The sequence below is a fragment of the Staurois parvus genome, unplaced genomic scaffold, assembly GCF_062004578.1.
Source record: "Staurois parvus isolate SC_StPar_1 unplaced genomic scaffold, SC_StPar_1.0 ptg001530l, whole genome shotgun sequence".
Lineage (NCBI taxonomy): Eukaryota > Metazoa > Chordata > Amphibia > Anura > Ranidae > Staurois > Staurois parvus.
Genome location: NW_028319326.1, coordinates 258669 through 277199, shown reverse-complemented (window position 1 = coordinate 277199; position 18531 = coordinate 258669). Strand labels below are relative to the sequence as shown.

At 46.9% G+C, this 18531-nt stretch overlaps 1 protein-coding gene across 2 annotated transcripts in view; it reads left to right on the top strand.

The window, feature by feature from the left end:
- LOC149435357 (ovostatin-like) overlaps positions 1-18531 on the top strand; it is a 172235-nt gene that overhangs the window by 8026 nt on the left and 145678 nt on the right. For both annotated transcript variants that reach the window (XM_089662736.1, XM_089662735.1), the window contains exons 3-5: positions 9033-9234; positions 12995-13151; positions 18297-18349. In XM_089662736.1, coding sequence (XP_089518862.1) covers positions 9033-9234; positions 12995-13151; positions 18297-18349 — 412 coding nt within the window. The remainder of the gene's footprint in view (positions 1-9032; positions 9235-12994; positions 13152-18296; positions 18350-18531) is intronic.

The window sequence follows — 18531 nt, the reverse complement described above, 5'->3', positions numbered from 1 at the left end:
TCGAGGGCCGGGGTCAGTAGGGGGCCCCATGAGATGCCCCTGGTACCTTTTTCATAGGATTTTTTGAGTTTGGGCAAGGACACAGGGGACCCATGATCCCCTATTGCCCGGGGGCCCCATGAGTTGTCAGTCCGCCCCTGCCGTTGACTATAGTATAGGTCAGATACAAAGATTGTAGGCTGGATCAGAAGGATAATACAAATGCCAATACTCACATCAGGAAGGGTGTGAGAAACCCAAGCAGGGATCAGGCAACTTGTACCTTTAGAATGTGGAGAATACCGTTGTCTCCATGCAGAGGGTGGTCACATTCGAATTTCCTGAATATCGTATGCAGAAGGCAGTGGGATCCCAGGGTGTATGTGAAGGTAATGGAGCTTAACCTTCAAAAATGGGTAGTGGCAGCAGAGGTGCCTGGAAAGGAGGAGATGCTTTGAGTTTTCTTGTGTAGACATCTGGGTCTGTATTGGTCATAAATATAAACTAAAAGATCATGAGAATGAATTCTGCCTCACTGAGCCCAGCATTGGGAAATTCATACTCATGATCTTTTCATTTGTTGGAAATCATGTAAGCACAGCTGCTGGGTATGTTATATATACATCATATCGGGGCGGACTGACAACTCATGGGGCCCCCGGGCAATAGGGCATCATGGGGCCCCTGTGTCCTTGCCCAAAATCCAAAAAGCCTATGAAAAAGGTACCAGGGGCATCTCATGGGGCCCCCTACTGACCCCGAGCCTTTGGGCAGTGTCCGAGTTTCCAAATGGTCAGTCCGCCCCTGCATTATATATATATATTTTTTTTTTTTTTTTTTTTTTTTTTTTTTTTTGTGTTGATCACATATTTTTGAGGTTCTCACAATTTAGTGTATTTAACTTAGAGTGTTAAAATAGAGGTTTAAGTGTTACTAAACCCACAACAGTACAATCAGTCTGTAGATGCAGTAAAGCATGCTTGTTATACTCAGTGTGGAACCTAAGGGGTTAATCCTCTGCATTGTGTAAAAAGACTGTTTGATCCTGTCTTCTCTGCCCCTCCTCTTGTTGAAATGGCCACCTGATACCCATAGCCCTTCTGCACATGCTCAATTTGGTGTGTATTGCTAGAGAGTTTTTTTATTTTTCTTCTTGGGAAAGTGCATGTGATTAGCACAGGGCCAATCAGGGGATTTCCCTCCTCCTAGAGCAGAAAGAAAACTCCTCCTACAAACTTTAGCTAGTGCTTTGCTGGAGACTGATAGAAGACACAAGACTGCTATATACTGCTGACTAGAAAAGGTATTTAGCAGTTTATATTTACTAAAATAATTGCATTTCCATATTCTGTGTACTGTAGGAGACCAGATAGATTGGTTGCAGGGTCCGGGGAGAGCGGATATAGTGAATACAGGGTCCGGGGAGACCAGATATAGTGAATGCAGGGTCCGGGGAGAGCGGATATAGTGAATGCAGGGTCCGGGGAGACCAGATATAGTGAATGCAGGGTCTGGGGAGAGCGGATATAGTGAATGCAGGGTCCGGGGAGAGCAGATATAGTGAATGCAGGGTCCGGGGAGAGCAGATATAGTGAATGCAGGGTCTGGGGAGAGCAGATATAGTGAATGCAGGGTCTGGGGAGAGCAGATATAGTGAATGCAGGGTCCGGGGAGAGCGGATATAGTGAATGCAGGGTCCGGGGAGACCAGATATAGTGAATGCAGGGTCTGGGGAGAGCAGATATAGTGAATGCAGGGTCCGGGGAGACCAGATATAGTGAATGCAGGGTCTGGGGAGAGCAGATATAGTGAATGCGGGGTCCGGGGAGAGCGGATATAGTGAATGCAGGGTCTGGGGAGAGCGGATATAGTGAATACAGGGTCCGGGGAGACCAGATATAGTGAATGCAGGGTCTGGGGAGAGCAGATATAGTGAATACAGGGTCCGGGGAGACCAGATATAGTGAATGCAGGGTCCGGGGAGACCAGATATAGTGAATGCAGGGTCCGGGGAGAGCGGATATAGTGAATACAGGGTCCGGGGAGACCAGATATAGTGAATGCAGGGTCTGGGGAGAGCAGATATAGTGAATGCGGGGTCCGGGGAGAGCGGATATAGTAAATGCAGGGTCCGGGGAGAGCAGATATAGTGAATGCAGAGTCCAGGGAGACCGGATATAGTGAATGCAGGGTCCGGGGAGACCAGATATAGTGAATGCAGGGTCCGGGGAGAGGTGATATAGTGAATGCAGGGTCTGGGGAGAGCGGATATAGTGAATGCAGGGTCCGGGGGGAGACCGGATATAGTGAATGCAGGGTCCGGTGATATAGTGAATGCAGGGTCCGGGGAGACCAGATATAGTGAATGCAGGGTCCAGGGAGACCGGTTATAGTGAGTGCAGGGTCCAGGGAGACCGGATATAGTGAATGCAGGGTCCGGGGAGACCGGATATAGTGAATGCAGGGTCCGGAGAGACTAGATATAGTGAATGCGGGGTCCGGGGAGGGTGGATATAGTGAATGCAGGGTCCTGGGAGACCGGATATAGTGAATGCAGGGTCCGGGGAGACCGGATATAGTGAATGCGGGGTCCGGGGAGAGCAGATATAATGAATGCAGGGTCCGGGGAGAGCGGATATAGTGATTGCAGGGTCCTGGGAGACCGAATATAGCGAATGCAGGGTCCGGGGAGAGGTGATATAGTGAATGCGGGGTCCTGGGAGACCGGATATAGTGAATGCAGGGTCCTGGGAGAGCGGATATAGTGAATGCAGGGTCCGGGGAGACCGGACATAGTGGATACAGGGTCCGGGGAGAGGTGATATAGTGAATGCAGGGTCTGGGGAGAGCGGATATAGTGAATGCAGGGTCCGGGGAGACCGGATATAGTGAATGCAGGGTCCGGGGAGAACGGATATAGTGAATGCAGGGTCTGTGGAGAGCGGATATAGTGAATGCAGGGTACGGGGAGACCGGATATAGTGAATGCAGGGTCCGGGAAGAGCGGATATAGTGAATGCAGAGTCCGGGGAGAGCGGATATAGTGAATGCAGGGTCCGGGGAAACCGGATATAGTGAATGCAGGGTCCGGGGAGAGTGGATATAGTGAATGTGGGGTCCGGGGAGCGCGGATATAGTGAATGCGAGGACCGGGGAGAGCGGATATAGTGAATGCGGGGTCCTGGGAGACCGGATATAGTGAATGCAGGGTCCGGGGAGAGCGGATATAGTGAATGCAGAGTCCGGGGAGAGCGGATATAGTGAATGCAGGGTCGGGGGAGAGCGGATATAGTGAATGCGGGGTCCGGGGAGAGCGGATATAGTGAATGCAGGGTCCGGGGAGAGCGGATATAGTGAATGCATTGTCCGAGGAGACCGGATATAGCGAATGCAGGGTCCGGGGAGAGCGGATATAGTGAATGCAGGGTCTGGGGAGAGCGGATATAGTGAATGCAGGGTCCGGGGAGAGCGGATATAGTGAATGCGGGGTCCGGGGAGACCAGATATAGTGAATGCAGGGTCCAGGGAGAGGGGATATAGTGAATGCAGGGTCCTGGGAGACCGGATATAGCGAATGCAGGGTCCGGGGTGACCCAATAGAGTGGATGCAGGGTCCGGGGTTTAAGTACTGTAGCGTAGAGAGGAGGATATTATTCATAGATAAAATGTAATTATAACACCCTGAACGTGTTTTGTGGCCTACTTTGAGCACTTCATCAGGAAGGTGTGTTTAGACAATGTAATAAAATAAGATAAAAGGTCAGGGCCCGGGGTCAGTAGGGGGCCCCATGAAATGCCCCTGGTACCTTTTTTGAGTTTGGGCAAGGACACAGGGGCCCCATGATCCCCTATTGCCCAGGGGTCCCATGAGTTGTCAGTCGGCCCCTGCATGCGATATACCGCATCCAGCCTTAAGCATTTAACCCTTGCAGTGGGGGGTGCAGGAATAATCTTCTCATTTTAAAGAGTTGAGCTTTAAAGTGGTTATAAACCCTTACATACACCCAGTAAAGTGACTGGCCTAAGGTGATACACAGAGATGAAACAAATCCTCCTACATAAGTTGTACCTGTTTATCTACAGTCTTCTCTTCTCTACATCTGTTCAAAGTGTTGAATTCATAAAACCTGTCTGAGAGTTCAGGAAAAAGGGGGTGAAGATTTGATACTACAATCTGCAGAGTTCAGTGAAGAGAGCTCTTAGAGCTGATTGGAGGGAAGAGACACACCCCTTCCACACAGCTCACAGGAACAGAGCTGAGGCTGTCAATCTGCTAGAGGTCCCTCCCCTGTCACCATTATTCTATTGGTGTCAGGAAAACTTGTTAGAAGTTATTCATGCAGATAGTAGAGGAACAAGACAGCAGACATAAATGACACAAAGTTTTCGGTCACACCTAATCCAACTTTGAAATTGTGCGACTTCACTTGAAATCACAAAATTTTGAAGTTGGATGTCAGTCCGACTTAAGGTGCAACTTGGAAGACATCTGTGTGAATTCAGGCACAGATCTCTTTGTAAGTCGCACCTGAACTTGCAAGATGTAGCGCATGAACTGCTTTTAAAAATGGTGCGACTTTCGACGGAGTCGGAGACTTTTCCATTGCGGACAATAGGGTGCGACTTGTCATGCGATTTGAAACTATCAACTAAGTTGCTCTGGTGTGACCGGGGACTAATGCAGCCATAGACGGGTCGAAAATCGGCCAATTTTTCGGGTGAAAAAAAAAATCCGCCGATTTTCGCACTGTTACTGAGTTAATTGGTCGGCCAGTTTTCCGGGTTTTGGCACTTTTTTTACCGGTAGAGTTGGAAAATCCGCGGCCGATTTTGACGAACGGCCAATTTTCCGGCAATGATGGGCAAATTGGCCAGTCGTTTTACCGATAAAAAATCTGCGCATGAGCCGTGACCTACAAGAAGAAGAGGAAAAAGAAGAAAAAAGAAAAAGAAGAATTCCAGTCCGCTATTATATTTTATATGAAAAGTATTGCAGTTGCAACAATGTATCTATTTGTATCCGAATAAAACCATCTGTATCCAAAATGGATACAAATGGATACATTGTTGCAACTGCAAGACTTTCATGTAAATACAGTCATGGCCGAAATTGTTGGCACCCTTGATATTTTTCCTGAAAATCAAGTATTTCACACAAAAAAGGTATTGCATTAACACATGTTTTGCTATACACATGTTTATTCCCTTTGTATGTATTGGAACAAATATAAAACAGAGGCAGAAAAGCAAATATGACATAATGTCACACAAAACCCCAAAAATGGGCTGGACAAAAGTATTGGCACCCTTAACTTAATATTTGGTTGCACACCCTTTGGAAAACATAACTGAAATCAGTCGCTTCCTATAACCATCAATAAGCTTCTGACACCTCTCACCCGGAATTTTGGACCACTCTTCCTTTGCAAACAGCTCCAGGTCTCTCTTATTGGAAGGACACCTTTTCCCAACAGCAATTTTAAGATCTCTCCACAGGTGTTCAATGGGATTTAGATCTGGGCTCATTGCTGGCCACTTCAGAACTCTCCAGCGCTTCTTTGCCATCCATTTCTGAGTGCTTTTTGACGTATGTTTGGGGTCATTGTCCTGCTGGAAGACCCAGGATCTTGGACGCAAACCCAGCTTTCTGACACTGGGCCCTACAGTGCGACCCAAAATCCTTTGGTAATCCTCAGATTTCATGATGCCTTGCACACAGTCAAGGCACCCAGTGCCAGAGGCAGCAAAACAACCCCAAAACATCATTGAACCTCCACCATATTTTACCGTAGGTACTGTGTTTTGTTCTTTGTAGGCCTCATTCCGTTTTCGGTAAACAGTAGAATGATGTGCTTTACCGAAAAGCTCTATCTTGGTCTCATCTGTCCACAAGACGTTTTCCCAGAAGGCTTTTGGCTTACTCAAGTACATTTTGGCAAACTGTAGTCTTGCTTTTTTATGTCTCTGTGTCAGCAGTGGGGTCCTCCTGGGTCTCCTGCCATAGCGTTTCATTTCATTTAAATGTCGACGGATAGTTCGCGCTGACACTGATGCTCCCTGAGCCTGCAGGACAGCTTGAATGTCTTTGGAACATGTTTGGGGCTGCTTATCCACCATCCGGACTATTCTGCGTTGCAATCTTTCATCAATTTTCCTCATCCGTCCACGACCAGGGAGATTAGCTACAGTGCCATGGGTTGCAAACTTCTTGATAATGTTGCGCACTGTGGACAAAGGCAAATCTAGTTCTCTGGAGATGGACTTGTAACCTTGAGATTGTTGATATTTTGCCACAATTTTGGTTCTCAGGTCCTCAGACAGTTCTCGTCTCCTCTTTCTGTTGTCCATGCTTAGTGTGGCACAGACAGACACACAATGCAAAGGTTAAGTGAACGTCTCTCCTTTTTATCTGCTTTCAGGTGTGATTTCTATATTGCCCACACCTGTTACTTGCCCCAGGTGAGTTTACAGGAGCATCACATGCTTGTAACATTCTTATTTATCCGCAGTTGTGAAAGGGTGCCAATACTTTTGTCCAGCCCATTTTTGGAGGTTTGTGTGACATTATGTCGAATTTGCTTTCTTTCCTCCCTTTTTTTGTTTTGTCCCAATACACACAAAGGGAATAAACATGTGTATAGCAAAACATGTGTTAATGCAATACGTTTCGTGAGAAATACATGATTTTCAGGAAAAATATCAAGGGTGCCAACAATTTCGGCCATGACTGTATAATAGCGGAGCTCTCTGCAAGGAGACAGAAGTAAAAATGCCGGCCATAGATGGGACGAAAATCGGCCGATTTTTTTTACCGTTGGTGGTAACTAGAGATGAGCGAATCGAACCAGGCAAAGTGGAATTCGTTTTGAATATCGGGAAAAATTCGATTCGCATCGAATCCGAATTTTAGCAAACTTCGGGTGCACGAATCGAATTTTTCCCGATCAGCCGGCAAAAGTGTCACTGCAGAGAGCTCCGCTATTTCTGACAGTTCATTTACAGCGGTTGAAACATTGTATCTATTTGTTTCCATTTAGGATACAGATGTTTTTATTCGGAAATAAATAGATACAATGTTTCAACCGCTGTACATGTGAAGGAACTGTCAGAGAACTGTCAGAAATAGCGGAGCTCTCTGCAGATACACTTTTTGCTGTACTGGAATACTTCTTCTTCTCATTCTTCTTCTTCTTTTCATTCTTCTTCTTCTCTCTTCTTCTTTTCATTCTTCTTTTCATTCTTCTTCTTCTTCTTTTCATTCTTCTTCTTATTTTCATTCTTCTTTTCATTCTTCTTCTTTTCATTCTTCTTCTTCTTCTTTTAATTCTTCTTTTCATTCTTCTTCTTCTTTTCATTCTTCTTCTTCTTTTCATTCTTCTTCTTCTTCTTTTCATTCTTCTTTTCATTCTTCTTCTTCTTCTTTTCATTCTTCTTCTTCTTCTTTTCATTCTTCTTTTCATTCTTCTTCTTCTTCTTTTCATTCTTCTTCTTCTTCTTTTCATTCTTCTTCTTCTTCTTTTCATTCTTCTTCTTCTTTTTTTCATTCTTCTTCTTCTTCTTTTCATTCTTCTTCTTCTTTTCATTCTTCTTTTCATTCTTCTTCTTTTCATTCTTCTTTTCATTCTTCTTCTTCTTCTTTTCATTCTTCTTCTTCTTCTTCTTTTCATTCTTCTTCTTTTCATTCTTCTTTTCATTCTTCTTCTTTTCATTCTTCTTTTCATTCTTCTTCTTCTTCTTTTCATTCTTCTTTTCATTCTTCTTCTTCTTCTTTTCATTCTTCTTCTTTTCATTCTTCTTTTCATTCTTCTTCTTCTTTTCATTCTTCTTCTTTTCATTCTTCTTCTTCTTCTTTTCATTCTTCTTTTCATTCTTCTTCTTCTTCTTCTTCTTCTTTTCATTCTTCTTTTCATTCTTCTTCTTCTTCTTTTCATTCTTCTTCTTCTTCTTTTCATTCTTCTTTTCATTCTTCTTCTTTTCATCTTCTTTTCATTCTTCTTCTTCTTCTTTTCATTCTTCTTCTTCTTCTTTTCATTCTTCTTTTCATTCTTCTTCTTCTTCTTTTCATTCTTCTTCTTTTCATTCTTCTTCTCATTCTTCTTTTCATTCTTCTTCTTCTTCTTTTCATTCTTCTTTTCATTCTTCTTCTTCTTCTTCTTTTCATTCTTCTTCTTCTTCTTTTCATTCTTCTTTTCATTCTTCTTCTTCTTCGTCGTGCCCCGTGACTGCCCAAATGAGTGAAGTGTGCGGTGATTCTAAGATCGACGGCACTCATCTGCATGTCATACTGACTGACAGTATTATTTCTCTTCCCCAGCAGACTCCAAGGGCATTTAAATTAAAGGTACAGTGTTCTGCACTAATATAAAGGCTCTCTGAAGCCTAGAAACCCTTTTAATAAGTTAAATTCGCGGCGAATAAATTCGCATCGAATCGAATTTCTCCCGCAAATTCGGCGAATCAGCCGAATCGAATTTTTGAATAATTCGCTCATCTCTAGTGGTAACGTCGGCCAATTGAACGACCGATTTTTCATTTTTTTAAAAAAACCGGCCGATTTTCGACCCGTCTATGGCCTGCATTAGTACTCTTAATTGAGACAAGTACACACTATAGAGCAGTGGTTCTCAACCTGTGGGTCACGACCCCTTTGGGGGTCAAACGACCCTTTCACAGGGGTCGCCTTAGACCATCGGAAAACACATATTTCTGATGTGTCCAGAGCAGTTACTGTGTTGAAAGCAGCCGTATTGAAGGTAAAACGACACATGAATTATAATTACTGGGTAAATAATTTTATGGTTGGGGGGTCACCATAACATGTGGAACTGCATTAAAGGCATTAGGAAGGTTGAGAACCACTGTTATAGAGGGATATGATTTGCTCATATTTCATGTCTGAGGTTTACGGCCACTTTAAGGCAAGATTCACATTTTGCTCCCTGGATGACTAACTGCCATTTTCTCAGCACCGTACTGAAAAAAAAAATATTTTGTAAAACATGACCAAGTGGGAATCTTTTTGGGCATGCTAACATTTCCCATTCTCATTACAGCACTGTAGTCCCAGGACCCAAATGCGACTATATGATGATTGTACCATTCAAACTGACAAGCGGATCCCAAGGCACAGTCTGCACATGGCTGAAGAGTGAAGTGCCCGTTGCTTTCTCGGTTGCTGTGGAATATTTTTCTGTACAGTTGCTCATTTTCAGCAAATCAAACACCTCTGATCATTACAGCTGCACTGAATTCACTGTAAGTCATGTCCATCCAGCTGTAAAAGCTCAATGTTCTGCTTTATCCTTTGTTCAATCCCACCATTTAGAGTCCCACCGGTAAGGGAGCGTGAATGTCCTGCAACATTGTCCTGCAATAAAGTGTGTCTGTCAGGGGATTTGGAAGGGGATCCGCGGCATATTTACTGTGAGGCAAACAAGGCATTTGCCTAGGGCGGCAGTTTTCAGGGGGGCAGCATGGGGACCTGGTGAGGACCCGGGGAGGCTGCACACTTCTGGAGGGTGCGGGGATGGCCCGGATGTTTCTTTCATTCCAGAAGGTAAGGTTACTTGAATCATGTGGTGGACTGTAGTGTGGTGTATTCTTCCCTCTATAAGTCCTCTTCCTCCCTGGTCCACACACTCAATGGCAGCCTGGATAAATCTACCCTAGCTGCCATGCTCAGTGTGTAACTGCAGAATGACTTCTCGTTCTACCCTTCTGAAGGTTCCTACCCGCCTGAGAGAAAGCGGGCGAAACCTGAGCAATGTAGCCATATAAGTCTACAGATATCCTCACCCCCTCATCAAACTGACACCACAGGAGGCACCCAACACTACGCCACTACAGTGCTACTACACCCCAGAGAGTGTACATTATATATATGTTTCCCAGGCTTTGCTATCCCACCTGTGGGCTCAGCACCTCCATGTCGGGTGCTGCCGAGTAAGGAACATACCTTAAGCCATTGGATTAGATCAGGGGTCTCCAAACCTTCTAAACAAAGGGCCGGTTTACTGGTCTTCAGATGTTTGGGGGGCCAAACTGTGAGCAGTGGGTGTGAAAAATGCTACATTAATAGTGCCCCTTTGTTGGTGTCAGTGGTCGGAATAGTGCCTCATCATTGGTATCAGTGGGAGGAATAGTGCCTCATCATTGGTTTCAGTGGGAGGAATAGTGCCTCATCATTGGTGTCAGTGGGAGGAATAGTGCCCCATCATTGGTGTCAGTGGGAGGAATAGTGCCCCATCATTGGTATCAGTGGGAGGAATAGTGCCCCATCATTGGTATCAGTGGGAGGAATAGTGCCCCATCATTGGTGTCAGTGGGAGGAATAGTGCCCCATCATTGGTGTCAGTGGGAGGAATAGTGCCCCATCATTGGTATCAGTGGGAGGAATAGTGTCCCATCATTGGTGTCAGTGGGAGGAATAGTGCCCTATCATTGGTATCAGTGGGAGGAATACTGCCCCATCATTGGTGTGAGTGGGGGGAATAGTGCCCCATCATTGTTATTAGTGGGAGGAATAGTGCCCCATCATTGTTGTCAGTGGGAAGAAAAGTGCCCCATCATTGGTATCAGTGGGAGGAATAGTGCCCCATCATTGGTGTCAGTGGAAGGAATAGTGTCCCATCATTGGTATCAGTGGGAGGAATAGTGCCCCATCATTGGTATCAGTGGGAGGAATAGTGCCCCATCATTGGTATCAGTGGGAGGAATAGTGCCCCATCATTGGTGTCAGTGGGAGGAATAGTGCCCCATCATTGGTGTCAGTGGGAGGAATAGTGCCCCATCATTGGTGTCAGTGGGAGGAATAGTGCCCCATCATTGTTATTAGTGGGAGGAATAGTGCCCCATCATTGGTATCAGTGAGAGGAATAGTGCCCCATCATTGGTATCAGTGGGAAGAAAAGTGCCCCATCATTGGTATCAGTGGGAGGAATAATGCCCCATCATTGTTATTAGTGGGAGGAATAGTGTCCCATCATTGGTGTCAGTGGAAGGAATAGTGCCCCATCATTGGTATTAGTGGGAGGAATAGTGCTCATTGATGGTATAGGCTCAGCACCCCCATGGCAGGTGCCACTGAGTAGGGAACATACTTTAAACCATTGCATTAGACCAGAGGTCTTCAAACTTCCTAAACAAAGGACCAGTTTACTGGTCTTCAGACTTTGGGGGGGCCAAACTGTGACCAGTGGGAGTGGAAAATGCTTAATTTATTAAGTCCCATTGTTGGTGTCAGTGGGTGGAATAGTGCCTCAACATTGGTGTCAGTGGGCAGAATAGTGTCCCAGCATTGGAATCAGTGAAGGAATATTGCTTTATATTGGTGTCAGTGGAAGGAATGATGCCCCAGCATTGGTGTCAGTGAAAAGAATGGTGCCTCAGCATGGGTGTAAGTGGGAGGACTAGCGCCATCGATGCTATAGTTGCAAGGAAAAATGCCCCATCTTTAGTTTTAGTGGGAGTTACAGTGTTCTATAGTTAATTTCAGGGGGAGAAATTAGGCCCCAATGTTGGTGTTAGTAGAAGGAATGGTGCCTGATTTTTGGTGTCAGTGAGAGGAATAGTGCCTGATTTTTGGTGTCAGTGGGAGGAATAGTGCCTGATAGCAGTGGGAGGAGTAGTGCCCAGGGGCGGACTGACCATTTGGAAACTCGGGCACTGCCCGAGGACCCGGGGTCAGTAGGGGGCCCCATGAGATGCCCCTGGTACCTTTTTCATAGGCTTTTTTGAGTTTGGGCAAGGACACAGGGGCCCCATAATCCCCTATTGCCAGGGGGCCCCATGAATTGTCAGTCGGCCCCTGGTATTGCCTCTTAGCAGTGAGAGGAATAGTACCCCAAGGGTTGTGTAAAGGCAAGGAAAGGGCTGCATCTGGTCTATGGGGTGCTGTTTGGAGCCATTTTCAGGAAAATCAACAACTTACCATTATGGAATCCCTCCCCAAGTAGCCTGGTACACTAACAAATATCCGTTGCCAGCAAGGGTGTGAAATCTCATTCTTCCATCTAGATAATGAGCATCTCTGACAAGTAAGTGGTCCCTTAGGCTGGATTCAGCCCATCACATTGGCGTAACACAAGTGAGCTGTAGTGCCATCCATTTTGAAAGCCACCGCAGAGCACTGCGGCAACCCATCTGCACTGCATGGCAGCACAATGCATAGCTACGTTGCATTCCCAAAAATGGATCAGGTGTGTTTTTGGCAGTGCTAGGATAGGCTAACACAATGCATGTTAACACATTGGAAAAGTAAGCCTGGCCAAAGTGATCCTGTTGCTGTCAACAAGTTCACCTATGTGACATGGCCCAGACATGGCCCCCAAAGTCTGAAGACCAGTAAACTGGTCCTTTGTTTAGGAAGTTTGAAGACCTCTGGTCTAATCCAATGGTTTAAAGTATGTTCCCTACTCAGTGGCTCCTGCCCTGGGTTTTGCTCAGGAATAAAATATTTGTGTGAGATCAAATGGGGACAACCATCCCCAGCCCATATGCCCAGTATACGTATGGTAGTCAGCAGGGGCGGACTGACCATTCAAGCACTCGGGCACTGCCCGAGAGCCTGGGGTCAGTAGGGGGCCCCATGAAATGCCCCTGATACCTTTTTTATAGGCTTTTTTGAGTGTGGGCAAGGACACAGGGTCCCCATGATCCCCTATTGCCCGTGGGCCCCATGAGTTGTCAGTCCACCCATGGTAGTCAGGTTAGGGCGTGTTTGCGTCTGTCAGAGCCTTCTTATGCAGGTCTTCTTCTCTGTTTCTTTACCCATGCCTTCCATTGGATTGGGTGCTGATACTTTCAGAGTATTAGATAGATTTTAGTCAACTGGGTCAGTCAGACCTAAATGCCAAATTTGCAGGACATTGTTGGACTTGACCAGGACAGAACATTCAACGCTGGTGAAATTTGGCCCCAGACAGGTTTCCAGATTTGAAACAAGTGGTGGTTACCATATAACTCACTATATAAATATCCAAGATATTTACAGAACCTCTCATTTCTTCTTCTTAAGGTGCCAATAGTTGATAAGGAGACGACTGTTTTTTTCACTTTTTCGGCTGCTAGTGATGAGGTTAATGTGGCGGATCGAAAAGCTGCTGTAATTGATGTCCCACGTTCAGCCTGCTTGGCTCAGAAAGACAAACTGATGTACAACCGAGGGGATACAAGTAAGTGCAAAGGAAACGAGGGATGGTCAGACCTCCCCAAAATCTATTTTATATTTTTATTATTATAATTTTTTATCAGTTATAAGAAGACATATAGCCATCCACAGACTAAAATGGTAATTTACTCTATATAACATAAAATGACAATTGGTTGTGAAAAAACAGGTCATTGACATCCATTGCTTTATTTGCAGCATTGTACTGCGAGTCCTACCTGGGGTGATGCTTTACCTCCAAGGGGTGTGTGTCAATGACACCCTGGGCTTACAGGAAGTGGGATGAATGATGCTGAGTGTACACAGGGCTGAGAATTCTCTCTTGGCCAGTGGAGGGCATGGTACAGAGGGCTTTGGAGGGCATTGTACAGGTGGGGTCTGGAGGGCACAGCGCAGGGGGCTCTGGACAGCCTGATACAGGGGGGTCTGGAGGGCATGGTACAGGGGGGTCTGGAGGGCATGGTACAAGGGGGTCAGGAGAGCACAGTGCAGAGAGGTCAAGAGGATGTGGTACAGGTGGGTCTAGAGGGCATGGTATAGGGGGTCAGGAAGGCACAGTGCAGAGGGGTCAGGAGGACCTGGTACAGTTGGGTCTGGAGGGCATGGTACGGGGGGTCTGAAGGGCATGGTATAGGGGGGTATGGAGGGCATGGTACAGGGGGATCAGGAGGGCATGGTACAGGAGGGTCAGGAGGTCATTGACATCCATCACATCATTTGCAGCATTGTACTGGGAGTCCTACCTGGGGTGATGCTTTACCTCCAAGGGGTGTGTGTTAATGACACCCTGGGCTTACAGGAAGTGGGATGAATGATGCTGAGTGTACACAGGGCTGAGAATTCTCTCTTGGCCTGTGGATTGCATGGTACAGAGGGCTTTGGAGGGCATGGCACAGGGGGGGTCTGGAGGGCACAGCGCAGGGGGCTCTGGACAGCATGATACAGGGGGGTCTAGAGGGCATGGTACAGGGGGGTCTGGATGGCATGGTACAGGGGGGTCTGGATGGCATGATACAGGGGGGTCTAGAGGGCATGGTACAGGGGGGTCTGGATGGCATGGTACAAGGGGGTCAGGAGAGCACAGTGCAGAGAGGTCAGGTTGGTCTAGAGGGCATGGTATAGGGCGTCAGGAAGGCACAGTGCAGGGGGGTCAGGAGGACCTGGTACAGTTGGGTCTGGAGGGCATGATACGGGGGGTCTGAAGGGCATGGTATAGGGGGGTATGGAGGGCATGGTACAGGTTGGTCTAGAGGGCATGGTATAGGGTGTCAGGAAGGCACAGTGCAGGGGGGTCAGGAGGACCTGGTACAGTTGGGTCTGGAGGGCATGGTACGGGGGGACTGAAGGGCATGTTATAGGGGGGTATGGAGGGCATGGTACAGGGGGATCAGGAGGGCATGGTACAGGAGGGTCAGGAGGTCATTAACATCCATCGCATCATTTGCAGCATTGTACTGCGAGTCCTACCTGGGGTGATGCTTTACCTGCAAGGGCAAGGGGTGTGTGTGTGTCAATGACACCCTGGGCTTACAGGAAGTGGGATGAATGATGCTGAGTGTACACAGGGCTGAGAATTCTCTCTTGGCCTGTGGATTGCATGGTACAGAGGGCTTTGGAGGGCATGGTACAGGGGGGGTCTGGAGGGCACAGCGCAGGGGGCTCTGGACAGCATGATACAGGGGGGTTTGGAGGGCAAAGTACAGGGGGGTCTAGATGGCATAATACAAGGGGGTCAGGAGAGCACAGTGCAGAGAGGTCAAGAGGACGTGGTACAGGTGGGTCTAGAGGGCATGGTATACAGGGTCAGGAAGGCACAGTGCAGAGGGGTCAGGAGGACCTGGTACAGTTGGGTCTGGAGGGCATGGTATGGGGTCTGAAGGGCATGGTATAGGGGGGTATGGAGGGCATGGTACAGGGGGATCAGGAGGGCATTGTACAGTTGGGTCTGGAGGGCATGGTACGGGGGGTCTGAAGGGCATGGTATAGGGGGGTATGGAGGGCATGGTAAAGGGGGATCAGGAGGGCATGGTACAGGAGGGTCAGGAGGTCATTAACATCCATCGCATTATTTGCAGCATTGTACTGCGAGTCCTACCTGGGGTGATGCTTTACCTCCAAGGGGTATGTGTCAATGACACCCTGGGCTTACAGGAAGTGGGATGAATGATGCTGAGTGTAAACAGGGCTAAAAATTCTCTCCCTGCCCCAAGTGCTGGGTGTCTAAATTGCCAATTAATAAGCATTAGTGCTGTTCTGTCAAAAGAAGAGTGAGTCTCATACTCCCAATACCCAATATTTCCTGGTATTAATATGAATGGCAGAGGGCGAAGAAAGATGAACATATGGTGTCCTGGTGCTGGATTTCAAGTGTACCTGTTGTTTTGGCCTGCATGGGATGAGGGATGAAGGAATCTCCCAGTTCGGGCAACTCCTTCATCCCTCACCGAGTCAGTCTGCCAGATTAGGAAGGGGAACACCCCAGGAGGACTCAGACTGGAGGGCTGGCTGTCAGCTTTTCTGACATGGTAATGGTAACAGGAAATACCACCTAAACCATCTCTAACCATCCATTGAGGCTCAAGTGTGGAAGGAGGAATAAGGGAGACCTCTGGTGGCAGGAAAAAGGTTACCCACAGCATGGATGGAAACACATATATAATATGAAGATTTCCACTCTGTCCTGATAGGACAAAAAGTGTTGTTAGCCATTTTTGGCTAATTAAGGAGGTGAGCGCACACCTATCTATAGAGCACGGGGAGTGTGGCACAAACACTGTATTTGTCACCGAAAAGATATAAAGCACAAAAGAGGACTATTTATGAAGTTATTTTTTGAGTAGTATTATTTTGATAAGCACTATATGTTGCACTGGTTTGAAGCACGTAAATTTTTCACATTATTATTTATATGATCACTTGTATGCGAGTTTAATTGTATATTATGGAGCGCGGCACCTATATATGTATCTAGAGATATACATAAATTCTTTATATAGTTCATGTTTTGCACAGATAATGAGTATTGTGTAAAGTGTTGATGCACCATAATTTGATGTATTAGTTTGTTAAATTTATTTATTGCACAAGGGCAGTATCACATTTTGGCTCACGAGTAACATCAACTTTATTTGAGGGCCCTCTAATCCCTCTTGTATTGAACTGTATTGTCTCCCACTATAATGTAAAGTGCTGAGCAAACTGTCGGTGCTATATAAGTCCTGTATAATAATAATAATTGAGTCATGTGATCCTGATCCCACAAAGTACAGGTTATTTTTCCGTATTCCCTGGGGTAAACAGAATCGGGGGAGTGAAGTAAAATTAAATATATTATAATATAACATTTTTCAAAAATAATTTCTGTTTTCATTACATACCTTATTTTTGTCCCAGTGATGTCATCACTGGGTCGTATGTTATGCAGACAGATCATGGATGGTGGGAGCGGCCAGCAGGCACCTTAGTACTCCTTTCAGGCCCTTGGCCCTGATGCAAGCAGTGGGCTACCTCTTGGGAAGAATTAAGGAATATCAAAATGTCTTGATGGGTGGGTGCCAGTCTGAAGGAGTGGGTGTTCCTAAGGCTGTATTTGCATACAGATTGCCCTAGGTAACGCCCATCTGTGATGCTGAGCCTTAATGATCGCAAGAACTGAAATCTAACAAATGAAAGGGACAGGCCAGGGACACACAGGTTGGGGAGGAAAGGTATAGAACAGGGGTAGACAATATTTGAGAGGTGGAGATCTAGCATGACAACATGGAAGAGATCAAAGATTACCAGGGTAAATAACTATCAAGGTCTCAAAGTTCAGTAGTGGGTAAGGCAGTGTACAGAGGTCAGTTATAGGGCTTCTACAGTACAAGGGGCAGGGGGTCAACAAGGCAGTGTAAAGTGGGGGGGGGGGGCAGAAAGGCACAGCTCAGATGGGTCTGGAGAGAATGGTACTGTACAGGTGGGCACAGCACAAGCAGGTCTGGAGGGCATGGTACAGGGGGTCTGGAGGGCATGGTACAGGGGGGTCTGGAGGGCATGGTACAGGGGGTCTGCAGGGCACTGCACAGGAGGGTCTGGAGGGCATGGTACAAGACGTTCTGGAGGGCACCACACAGGAGGGTCTGGAGGGCAATGGTGCAGGGGGGTCTGGAGGGCACAGCGCAGGGGCCTGTGGAGGGCATGGTACAGGGGGGTCTGGAGGGCATGGTACAGGGGGTCTGCAAGGCACTGCACAGGAGGGTCTGGAGGGCATGGTACAAGACGTTCTGGAGGGCACCACTCAAGAGGGTCTGGAGGGCAATGGTACAGGGGGGTCTGGAGGGCACAGCACAGGGGCCTGTGGAGGGCATGGTACAGAGGGGTTTGGAGGGCATGGTACAGGGGGGTCTGGAGGGCACAGCACAGGGGGCTCTGGAGAGCATGATACAGGGGGGTCTGGAGGGCATAGTACAGGGGGGTCAGGAGAGCACAGTGCAGAGAGGTCAAGAGGATGTGGTACAGGTGGGTCTAGAGGGCATGGTATAGGGGGTCAGGAAGGCACAGTGCAGAGGGGTCAGGAGGACCTGGTACAGTTGGGTCTGGAGGGCATGATACGGGGGGTCTGAAGGGCATGGTATGGGGGGTAAGGAGGGCGTAGTACAGGGGGATCAGTAGGGTATAGTACTGGGGGTTTGGAGGGTCAGGAGGGCTGCTGTGGCACAGCTACCTGCTTTGGTGCTCTGATCTGCCTCTCTGGTCACATGATGCAACCCACTTGAAAGCGCCCAAACTAGCTGACAGCAAATCCAATGCATTCCCTGCCCCGCAGTTGCACATGAAAAGGGCGTGCTGCAGGGCAGGGAATTCATCAGCCTAGAACTGGCTTGGAATGCTTCTCGGCTTGAGAACTCAGGTGGATTGTGATCGATGGTTGCCGACCCTCCAGTCTAGAAGATGCTAGAAGTCCTTCATCCAGGAAATGAGACGGACTCTATCTGACTTGCTGCAGCTTCTAATACACATTGTGAGACGCTCTCTCAGCTTTGAGTTTTTTGTTCCATATTTTTAATTCCGAAATTCTAACTCAAACCTTTCCAAGCTTTATCCAAAATGGAGACAATTTATATATGATACATGCCAGACGTCCCTTTAACACTCTGTTCTTTTTTCACAGTACAATTGTTGATGACATGTTATGACGAAAACATGATGCAAGTTGTAAAAAATGTAAGAGACTTTTTAATGTTTCAGATTCAAGTCAGTTTGTGAATTTGTAATTGCCACAGTCAGTCCGTTCAGTTCCACAGTCTAACGCAATTCTTATGTTTGGAAAAATTCTGGGCTGCCGAATTTTGCATTATTTATTCCGTTGCGTTCATAAATATCAAATCCTTCTTAATAGTTTTGAT